This window comes from Amblyomma maculatum, chromosome 9 (assembly GCF_055883805.1).
Source record: "Amblyomma maculatum isolate TAMU_Amacu chromosome 9, ASM5588380v1, whole genome shotgun sequence".
Classification (NCBI taxonomy): Eukaryota; Metazoa; Arthropoda; class Arachnida; order Ixodida; family Ixodidae; genus Amblyomma; species Amblyomma maculatum.
The window spans coordinates 66,967,760-66,979,882 of record NC_139352.1 but is presented as its reverse complement, the minus strand read 5'-3'; the positions used below and the strand labels follow the sequence as shown (position 1 = coordinate 66,979,882).

General features: G+C 44.2%; 1 protein-coding gene across 1 annotated transcript in view; it reads right to left on the bottom strand.

Annotated features, from left to right (window-relative positions):
* The window catches only part of LOC146179283 (uncharacterized), a 62,424-nt gene that overhangs the window by 28,666 nt on the left and 21,635 nt on the right, over positions 1 to 12,123 (bottom strand). Inside the window, exon 2 of the mRNA XM_084579860.1 lies at positions 2,220 to 2,654. Coding sequence (XP_084435986.1) covers positions 2,220 to 2,580 — 361 coding nt within the window. The 5' untranslated portion in view covers positions 2,581 to 2,654. The remainder of the gene's footprint in view (positions 1 to 2,219; positions 2,655 to 12,123) is intronic.

Sequence of the window (12,123 nt, the reverse complement as noted above, 5' to 3'; positions counted from 1 at the left end):
AGAAAGACAGAGTCAACAACACATGCGAAATTGCGCACGAAGAAAGATTTGTTGAGTGTGATACTGGCGTTGTGTATAGCATTCTCTTATCATGCGGAATAAGATACATAGGCCAGACAGGCAGGTGTTTGAACATGAGGTTAAAGGAACACTGTAATGATATAGGTGAAATCAATAAGCCTGGAAACTTCGCACCCCACTGCGCAAAGCATAAATGCAAGCCAGAATTTGAAGGAACCATCATCTTAGGCCGTTCGAAAGAAAGAGAAATAATAGAAGCGTTTCAGATATGGGAAGCTGGAGAAGACAAGTGCGTAAGCACTCCATTAGTCATGCTAACTAATCATAAGATAAAGATAATAAAGGAGCGTAGGTGCGTAGGGATGTGACACTGCCTGTTCAGCGAGTTGGCGAGATTTTTTGTATCAGAGAGTGCATGTGAACTGTTTTAAATGTAACCCTGTTATCAATAAACCTTATTTGTCAGTGCGCGTTTGTCCTGTGTACGTGGTTCCTGCTTTCTTATGTATCTGTGTATATCGTAGCGCGAAAAGTTTTGAAATGACATGTGGGTAGACTTGATCTCTAAACACGAGCCGTCTTCGTTCACACCCCGTGATGTTATTCGCCCTCATCCTGTGGTGCAGCCCGATAAATTAAAAAATTACCTCTGCCTACTAGCAGAAAAAAAAAATATGTATAGAAGACAAGAAGACGTCGCACGGAATCGTTATTGCTTGTCATGTGCATTTCCCAATCTATTGTGGCAGCATTATAAATAGGTTTAGTGCAATGTAATTTATGTTTTTATAATATATATGCTCGTTTCATTTCGTTTTGTACGCGGTGAGCAGTATTATACTGTTCCTGTGCCCCCTTCCTCCCTCCGCCCCTTTTTTTCTCTTTCTGATGACGTTAATATATTTTACTCCACCCTGTCATACTCTGATGTGACCTGGGAGCTGGGTGCTATTTCAAGTGGTCTTACGCTGCTTTTTTCCTTCTAATTTAATGTGTGGTAGAGAAATAAACTTTCAATTTCAATTTTAACGATCAAAAATCTCCCGTACCGCCTTGCGTGAATAGTAGAATGTTTGTGAAACACACTAAGGGTTCCGACTTCGATGCATGCAGAAATCGAACTACTGAAACGACGAAAGGTCTATATAGTACCTTCACGGCGGCGAAACAGTTACCTATTTTCGTTGCAGTGCAAACAGCTTCGAACAGAACTTTCTCCAACAATTTGTTCGCAAAACAAACAGCACGAGAAGCGGGTCTAGCCCAACTTGCGCTCGAACACTCACCCCGAATTACCAGTGGAAATCAGCGCCCATTTATCTGCCAACTCGCAGCAAGCGATCATCAGTTCGATACTGTTGGCAGTGAAGTCCGGCTAGCACCGGGTTGTACGTCAATACGAGGCGTCCTGCCTGGGCCAACGTGAACTGCTTTCTTTTCTCTTCGCTGTAATCGAAGGCCCTCGGGCCATGAGGGTAAAATAAATGAAATGAAATATTCAGTATAATGAAGTTGTCAGTCGACGATAAGAACACGCATTCAGCGTGCATTGAAGAACAGCGAAAAAAAGATACTCTGTGCACTCGTTCAGTGTATGGTAACAAGGCGAATAAAGAACGCCTTGAGTCACCTTCAGTCAAATTTGAATCAAGCTTAAATTTTTAAGTATGTTTATTTTATATGTCTACACCATTCTGTTAACAAGATTATTGCTGGTAAAATGCGTAGTTTTGTTTTGCCTCGCCCGCTGTCTCTTTCCTGATGTAGAAGCGAAGTAGATGTTTAAACAATGTGCCCAATTAACTACGTTTTGGCATCATTAGCAAGCATTAAAGTTTCTTATATCCCTTCTCTTTCTCTTTCTAACGTAGGTAGTAGCAGGCTACGACCACGTTACTGCCAGTCAAGCACTCCACCGTTCCTGCCATTAAAATGTTTTTCTGGCCCTAGGCTTTGCAAAAAGAACTGTTAAAAAACACAGTGAAGTGAAATTTTTGTTCTTTGTGGGCGGTTACGTTTTATGTCCTTTGCTTTCTGGTTCTGCTGTATACAGTTAGACTGAGTTTACTGCCTGATCTTTATTTGCTGATCATATAGCAACATTAATTCGGTTCGTGACTAGTGCCTGCTATTGCCCTGTGCCTCTGTCCCGCCAAACGTGATCAATAAAGCAGAGAAAGGTAGAATATTGCGCTCACCGGCGACGAACAGCTCAACAATCGCCACGGTGATGGTGACGCTGGAAGAAGTGGTGTTCTCTGTGTTCTCTGCGTGGTATGTGACGTTGCAGACGTATTTCCCTGTGTCGGCTCGTTCTAAACGGTTCAACAGCAGTGCCGGAGGATCGCTAAGAAGGGAGAAGAACGCCCTTCGCTTCCACTCGTGCTGTTTCCAGTGTTGACCGTCAAAGAGGCTAGTGCGTGCCATAAGCACCACTGGAGGGGAAGGAGGCGCCACCAGGCTGTACACTTTCAGTGCGTCGTGGTGCGTGTATTTGGTGAGGAAGCTTCCAGTGGCGACGCGATACCAATATGCCGACAGCGGTTCTCTGGACATCATGTCGATGGGGCAGGGAAGCGAGGTCTGTTCCCCTTCGAGCACCACTTGTTGAAGCGGCTTTGGTGCAGCGACATCTGTAAATGAAAGCAGATAACAGTCAATGCCGCTGCGCTGTTATGAAAAGATAACAAGTATTATGCATCGTTAATCTCATAATTCGCATTATTGTCATAATAAAAATCACTCGATATTGTCGACCATAAACCCTGACTGCTCATTGGAGGGTCAAATTGTAAAGTTAAAGCTCAGCTACTGTGGTCATTTGATGTGAAGAGAGGAGTCGCTGGAGAAAGATTTGATGTTGAGAAAGATTGAGGGTCGTCGGAGAAGGGGTATGCAGCGAACGCGATGGTTAGATGGCATCCTCGAAGCACTGCAGATGAAGTTATGTGATGTTAGGAAGATAGTGAGAGACCGGAAAGCGTGGCGTGACATGGTCCATAGGGTCGCGAAGAGTCGGACACGACTGAACGACAGAACTGAACTGAACCATCGTACTCATCATTCTGTTTGAGGTAACAGCAAGGAAAATGTCCTCAAATTGTTTCCTGATTGATCTAAGATTCTTTCTAGTATTCTTCCCTTCCAGTCGCTTGGTTAAGTTCCTTATGCGGGTAAGGACTTATTAATAGCTCATGAGACTGCCATCGTGTCCTTCTGCAGAAGCCTTTTGTGGTGATATAGTAATCAGATCATTTTCTTGACACAGAGGGCATGAGGATGGCATTCGTGTCCTGCGATACAGAGAGCGCATCAAATAGTCTGAAAATATCAACAGTGTGGTGAGAGGGACAGTGGTGTCCGATACTGTAAAATATTGTATAATACTTTACAGATTTACACACGCTTTAACTTTCAACCGCGGGGTTTTTGATTGACAGTCGTGATAGTCATGCCACAAACTTAAGATGATTTAGAACTTGATGAAACGTGATTATTTTGTTTAGCTGCTACATAGCGAAGTCAGTCCTTGTTGAGAGGTTCAGAAACCACATGCCCACGTTTTCTTTCGTGGGGACGAAATCAACCACTTGACAACGGTAATCTAAAAGCCGATAAGCTTCGACTGATCTTAGAATTTCGGCCGCTTTTCATGCCACGCCTTCGTATTATTGAAAAGTTAGAATTGAGGCAGCCATACTGCCTCGAGCGCTCTGTGCTGCCAGGTTTGTTTATTTTTTGTGCATGAGAATGTAGTCAATTATGTTCCCTCAAATAGTTTACTTCAGGGGCTCTAGCGCGTAGTCTTGACAGCGCTGCTTATAAGAATGCCTGAAAATGGTCATTTTTCCAAGCAACGATCCACTCCAAGAGACTATCAATGCAGGGCTTAGATCAATCCGCGAACTGGCACCATTCTTTTGAAAAGACGAGCACGCTGTGGTGCCAAACAACGATTTCAAATTTCGGAACTGTCGAGCCTTTAGTCACTGCTCTCAACATAGACGAAGCGTAATATGTTCATGCCCACAAATATCGTAGAGCAGCCTCACATAAATGAAGATAAGGTACCAGTGAAGCTCATAAATGCCTCGTAAGTACACTAAGAGCGACGCCATGTAACTACTTTCATTAGTGAAATTTGATTCTCTGACTATTATTACGTTTATTGACTTAAGTACGGTTGGAAAGGCCCATTTGTCCCCAAAAGTTGCATTAAGAATTTTACCAAAAAGTGTATTGTCGACGTGTTTGCCGAAAATGACAGGTTGCCCTCGTTCGAAATTGAATGGCAGTGCAGCGTAGTCTAGAGATCAATACCTAAATGCGGTGTCGACCTATAGACATAACTTGCATAGCAGTCTAGTGGTAGTGTCCGCACTAGTATTTCGCTCTTTGCTATTTTGTACCCTATAAAGCTGCACTATGGCCAGAGCGGTCAGTTTGTGATAGAAGGCAATAGACTGTCGACAAAACAAAATATTCATTTCACTTAAGCGTCCCATCTGAAGGATGTCACAGTATTCGTGAGAAGAAAATAAAACAAATTTAGTCAGTGTAGACTTCATTGCTATCCTTAAAAAGTCCGATTAAACAATGCCAGGAAAAATACAAACTTCGCACTGCTCATAAGAAAAGAAAAAGCGAAGAAGCTACATTGTAACGCACGCGGCAGAGTTCTTAAGAATGGCGAGCTTTACGGACTATGTCAGGGGTCATCGGAGACAAAGGTGAATTAGCATATTTGTTTCTTGCTTAAAATACTGCCGGTAAAGATGAAGAAAGTTCCTTATTCGAAAACAGGTGCTTCAGTCAAGAAGACCATATTTGCATTGCTGATGACGCAGGTCAATAATGCGCAGAGATGAAGGATGGCAACATTCCAACGTGCAGTTACGTGAGGGCAGGTCTGAGTAGCATTAGGATGGGCCTAGCTAAGCCCGTCTACAATAAAATCAGATGTACAACTAAGTCACATGCAACTGGATACAATATGCTCAGTTAGTTCAAACTGAGCATCACCGCTACGAGATAAAAGGCTTTCAGTAGCGTGCTCCTGCTTTTCTGTGCTTCCTGCCTATATGCCGTTATTCCACTGAGCAAGGCAGGCAGGTATGTAAAGCAGCGAAGACACACAGTGTAAGGCAAACGTCAGGAGACTGCTGCCACCATTTTACCTGTTAATACTTGAGGAGGCGTCTATCACCAATTATTTTTTTCATACAGAGTGGTCTAAGGCCATTTGATTTAGCCAGTATGTTCATTCTACACATTAAACCACTTACAGAAAAGCACTTGTAGCTTTGCGCGTTTGTACGTATTAGTTCTCATCTTGTTCTATTTCTACGTCCGTGTTTCCATTTTGTGCTCATGTGTCTTCCCGAAACCATTTTATTCGGAAGCGTCCCACCGCGGTGCCGCAGAGGTTAAGTTGTCTGAATACATCTGACGGCGCTGCCGCCATGCATCGTCGACTTCGCCTCGAGCAGTGCGTTGCCGACGTGGGCACGTTTTCTTTACTTTTGACGCAAACATATTTCATCATAAAATATTTTTAAGGCAAGCTCCGCTTTTAAGGGTATGACGCGACCAGGTTAATGGCTACAGTTTCCAGCTCGATCCTGCCAATCCCCTTTCGTATGCATTCGATTTCCTCCATCGAGCGGTTCGTGCGTCGTCTAGAACCAGTTTTCGTCAAACATTTAGGGGAAAGCTTCAAGTTGGAATATATTTGTAATAAAGAAGTAATTATTGACATCCATAGTTGCCAACCATTGATTGCATTTGGGCGGATGTCAGTGAGTAATTACTCTCTTATTACTAGAGGCAGTTTGTCTAAATCGACATCCAGGGGTGGCAGCTTCGATTCTCATCTCCAAAGAGCTTCCCAGGTTTTCATGCTGCTGGTTCTCTATGTCAACTTCAAACCTGCAATATATGCGCGCATGGAACTCCCGCATGCCAGACGCTTACTCATAATTTTTTTTCACTTAGAGGACCGACGCTGGGGTTTGTGAAACCGGGATCATTAATTTCGGCGCTTTAATATTACGCATGGGTGTACATTGAACGCGATCCCTCTCCACAGCTGCCACTATACCCTCCAGTTTCTATTTCCTACCTCCGGTATCCACATTTTCTTCTTGAGCCGCTGCCTCCCTTACTGTGCAGCCACACCCTACTCTTCCACCTTTCATTTTCACCCTCCAATTGTGCACTCCTGCGCTCTCCCCAAATTTCTGCTTTCTTGGTGGGCACCCTTCAGCTTCTTCTCGTAGCACAATCTCAATGTTGAGCATTCAGCCCTTGTTACAACCCCCTCGTTCTGCGGTGGAAACCCTCCTCGTTCTTCCCATGGTATTTAACTTCCGGTTGCGTCTCTCGTTACAGCTTCCAAGAACCCGTTACTGCACAAAGTCTCGTGTAAATAGGGAGAGAGGGCTTACGTTTCTCCACACTGCCATCTGCTAGCAGTGGCAGGGGGCTTACTGTTGTGCTAGCTACTACCTGACAAACAGCTGGTATCGCCAACTAGGCCCACAACGACACCGACTACCAGCAATCCAAGAGCGGTCGCCTCAGGAGCTGCGCTCTCTAGAACGGGGGGTGGAACTTTACAAATGACGGAGTGCTGAAGTTTGAGCCTACATAGCTTTATCATCAGATGGAGACAATAACCATCCACGCAAGAACCTTCTTCACACCCAGTGATGAAGGTAAACATGCACAGACCACATGCGCAGTCGAAATGTTGACGAATTGAAGCTCTTTGCTGTCAGGAGGTGCTGGCTCTCACGAATTGTGCGACTCTCAATAATATGCGCGTGACGTAAGATAAGAGGAGGGGGAAAAGAAAAGAACCAAAAGGCGTGAAACAACAAAGAGTACAAGAAGGTAAAAGAAAAAGAATAAATAATTTGAGGAAATGGCAAGAAAAGGTGAAACAGCGGAAAGAATGGAGCAATAAAAACAAACAAGCAAACAAACATTAAACGTTGTAATAGTAAAAACGCAAAGTTCGGAACGAATAAATGTAAACAGGAGCAGTGCGAAATGAAGAAATGAAGGAATATCCCGCACGGAAGTATTGACAGAATCTAAGCATTGGCAGAGTATTTGCGTATACGTGAGTGCAGGTAGGTGACAGGAAAAAGAGTGGGCCAGATTGTTTGCATTGACTTGCGAAGATAAACGCACCATGCACATTGCGTGTTATTTGCGTCTCTAACCCAATACAACCTTGCGTGCCGCGGCCTCTTTCTGTTATCGATGTGCGTGCCTCCGTCACATCTGCGCTGCACACTGAACTGGAAAGGGTGATTTTTCACTCTCACGTTCTTGCTTTTGAAAGAGAACGTAATTCAGCATCTGCATGAGGTCATGCACGGGGTGGCTTCAAGAAGAGGGCTTTGTCGGGCTGGTTGGTGCATGTGGAATGGAAGGAAGAGACAGCTGAAACGGACGGGACGTGTAGAAAGGCGAGACAGACACATGAACTAATGTGTCTGTCTCGCCTTTCTACACGTCCCGTCCGTTTGAGCTGTTACTTCCTTCCGTTCAACAGGGTGGCTTGGTCACCCTGCATTCATACACGTCAACAAAGTTCAGCGCGAAGAACAAAGTCAAAATTCTTAAAACAAGGCACCCGAATACATGCCGAACATGTATTTCGAAAGTATGGTTTGGATTAAAGCCGGCACTTCTACAAACTGCTGTATTTTTCCTCCGAGGAGAAACACAAAAACAGGCGAACAAAGTAAGTAAACACGTACTCTCTATTATGGCTGTTTATTTGCTAACGAATATACGCTGCGTCCTCGAATAACACGTGCAAGCATGACTTTCTGCTAGTTACCAACACAGGGAGACTTCGGATGCATTAACTGCCCTTGCGTGTATTTCTGGAACAAACTGCTCAGCATACGTTTCCAATTTCGTGGTCGGTGCTTGTTCGCCTGTTCTCTTGACGGGGCTAAATTTGGTCATTCCAGTAGGTCTAAAGCAGCCGAATATCATGTATCCCTTGAAAAAAAAAAAAACATTCGTTGTCTTTTACAGAGTCGACTTTGTTGGACAACGATGTCTAAAAAAAGTGATCAACTTCAGGAGGCTTTGAAAAGCCTTAGAGTTTATATTTCTTAAAATTGTGGTTGTTTATTCCCTGCAAAATTCTGCACCTATTCTCACATTTATAGCATCACCGTACGCTGTAACCACTAATAATAAAACGAGCCTATTCTCATTGTTTTGCAACTCAAGAAAACAAGAATTACGACTGCAGTAGGGTAACTGTATCAAAAAGACCAAAGTATTCACGGTATTGATGGTCGCACTAACAGTTATGCTAATGAATGAAAGAAACAAGTAAAATTTTGTTCAAGCTTTTTACCATTGCGCCCCTTTGAGAATGAGGCCCATGGCAACACATTGAGCAGCACCACGATAAGAGACAAAGCATACACGGAAATGCAAATTGGCTGTACTATGGGCGAATAAATTTTCATTTCCTGCTGTATTATTGACGTATGTGCTAACAATAGAATATAGTGAAGAATAGTGTTGTTTCTCAGTTTAATCTATTCATACAGCCAAGCCACCATATTAGCGAGGTGAATTTATTGAAACTTTCATCGCTGCACTGTCCAATCGTACCAAGTTTGCATACATACGTACATATAACAACCCTTCTACTCGCGAGCGCATAGAATATTTCCTCTTTCCGGAACTAACAAAGTACTGTCGAAATGCTACCATTTTTCTTCAAGCCCCCGAACAACTAGCTGGCCTCTGGGGAATTGACTGATTTTCATTAACACACTCACTGCTAAAACCTGGCCAGGCTCTGCGAAGACAAGCAATCAAAAGCAGACCTGCATAAGGTAGCGCGTACGCGCACCGCGGAAATGGGACCTGATACTTGTCATCTTGGCCAACGTCAATAAGCCCCGGAAAGGGCAGCGTACAGACCCCTGCTGTATATCAATGAGGGCCGAAATTGGCAGCGACAGATGCAGCGCAGGCAACCGGAAGCATGGTCTAAGCGCTGTGTGGCTTGTTATCTGCGATTTCCTCATATTTTATTAGACACGGGAAAAGCTACGTTATGCACATTGTTTTAAATACTTTGTAGGCTGCCGTTTTTTGTTTTCTCGTCTCTATCTATTTCTAAATCCTACCTTGAAGTAGTTTGTTTGTAAGCCTCATGAACGACAAAGAGTACCGACGAAAAATTTTGTCTCAAAGTTTTCGAGATTGTGGCTGGCTTTGCGCTTTGCTTTAAATATGAACTTAGGATGTGTCTAGCATCTTTTGCAAGATGGGTTGCAGTACGTCCGCCTAGCCTACTCCATATGCTAATGGACTTAGTCATGCTCTGACGCCTATGGAAGCACACTCCTTTCCTTTCTCACCAAGGACTCGCACTAAGCAGGTGCCCTATTGCTCATATTCTGCAATCATTCTTCATAGCATTTTACACGGCCCTGTTGTTTAATTCGATTTAAGACTATCCACGCAAACGACGAGTGCATAATGTGTGCAAGTCCGTGAGTGGTAGTTTTACCACTTTGTACATTATTACAGTCCCTAACTCCCTTTCTTTTATTTTTCCGCATGAATTAAAAAATGGCTCTTCAATTCTTTCTTCATAAGAAGCACGAAACACACCCAGTGCCTCGTTTTTGCTTACCCAAGAGAAAAACACTTTACAAAAATTACGTACACTGTCGTATAAAACAGCGTCTAAAGGCTGTAATGACAATGATGGGCACTTCTGCTTTTAAAATGCCACCGCAACCCGGTATATTGGTAAAAATTGCTCTCTTCCTTTTTTTTTTTTTTTTACGTACACCACTTTTTGAATGTCTCGTGCTTCCCGACATGCGTAGCTACTCATTGTTTAGACCACCACATTTACTATAGCTCTCCCTTTAAATACATATAGTCACCCCGCCGGGGTGGCGCAGTGGTTATGGCGCTCGACTACTGTTCCCAACGATGCGGGATCAAATTCCGGCCTCGGCGGCCGCATTTCGATGCAGGCGAAAAGCGGAGCGCCCGTATGCTGCGCGATGTCAGTGCACGTTAAAGAGCCCCAGGTGGTCGCAATTTTCGGAGTCCTCCACTAGGCGGCTCTCATAGCCTCCACTAGGCGGCTCTCATAGCCTAAGTCGCTTTGAGACATTAAACTCCACAAACCAAACCAAACCAAACCTAAATATATGTAGTCGGCTCTCAAGCGCGTTCTCTCTGCAGAACCTCCTGCTACGGAACAATACATCCAAGCCAAATAATTCTACTTCAGTTCCTCATCTTGTTCGGCTGATAAGACTGGGGCATGAGAAGATAGCTGCGGGGCCAGTTGTAATCTCGTTTGCGAAGGCTATGTTTCGAGCACTATTTGTATTTGTGTTATAAGCTACTATTCGCAAATACAGTTTTCTCTTAGTTCCTGTCATCTGCTTCTATAGACAGTGCGTGCCATAAATTCTCATTTTTGTCCTCGACGTCAATGGGACCTTTATAGGACACTGCATAGAAATGCATTCTTTTTTACATGACACAGTGACAATTCTTAACTCTTCTAAACACGCGCGGCACTTTATACAATAACTTATATCAACAAAGTCAATAAAAGCAAAACCTTTATTTGCTAATAACAAATTTGTTTCACCTTACATGTCTCGTCAAGAGACGTACGCTCTGTATTCTGCGTAGAGCGGAAAACGTAGCACTGTTCGGTATTTTAAATCAGCTGTCATCATTGGTAGTAGGTATTCGAGTCTTTCTCGATGCACAAGCCCACTGAAGGCACGGCGTAAGGTATTGCATAATGAACGGAAGAACAAAAAGTAAATTACTAAGTTTAACGTCTCGACAAATTAACAATGAGCGACACTTTGGCTGAAGTTTCTGATTATGTAGATCTAGTTTTCATTAACATGCGCTTTGTTTACACAGCTCACGAAGATTTAGCAGTTCGCCTACAAAGAAATGCGGCCGTCGCTGCCAGGATCGAACCAAGCAGCAGGCGAACTCAAAGTCCGTCGAGATGCCACAGCCAGTTGCTTAGCCAGAAATATTTTTCTGTAGGTACTATGGGTGCTGCCGGTCAAAACAAAAAGGATAAAATAATGGCCGAAAGGAGGCAATAAAGAGGGGGGGGGGGGGGATAAAGACCACAAAGAACGTCAGGAGTGGTCTGACGCCGAAACCCCCGCTTCGCTACGCCACAGCCCGTGGTACGTATAACACACAGAAACACTGACGCATAACTGTGGACAACAGATATAGACTATGACAAAGGTCGCGTAAATTCGGAGGATAAAAACGTAAACTCAAGAGGCCGCTTTGATGTCGACAGAATGTCACTAACGTGTACATATAAACAGGGCGTACAAATGCACAGCACAACTACCTTCCCGTTAAATTTATCGTGGTTGTGCCGCAGTGCACTTTTGCCTTTGCAACTACGTTTCCTTTCTGACACCACCTGTATACAAGTTCCGGTCCCCTAAAAGACAGGTAGGTCTATAGGTCAAATGTTGTTGTTGTTGTGGCTGTAGGAAGAAAAATAAAATGCACGGGCCTGCTACTGGCTCTGTAGCTGAGCCACCTCCGCTGCCTCGTGCAGAATGAAGAGAAAATAGAGAAGAAAGAAAAGGAAGACGGAGAGAAAGACGCGCGCCGCAACAACAGCCGTCATCCACCACCGAAACGGTGGCGGGTGCAATGACGGCCTACAACAGATAAAAATTCGGTGGAAGGCTAGCCCCCGACGCAAGCGGCGGGGACCTACCTGCCCCAGCCCCAAAGATTGTAAAAAGCGGAGTTATCCTTGGCCAGAGAAAGAATAGGAAAGCAGGTAAACAACCATAACGCGCTTGCGGTCATTAAAGTCAGAGCCGCTCTGTTGGGACTTCGATCCAACCACACATCGAGCGGCATTCGCAGAATTTCTGGTGGTAGGCGCCTGAAAGTATGTTCCGTCAGGCCTTGTGTACTGTGTTGCAAAACCAGTTCGTTGATTTTGTGTCCTATCTTTTGTGTGTGTTGAGTAAACAGGGCTCGCTAGAGAGCGTGCGCGATGCATACGCGACTAGA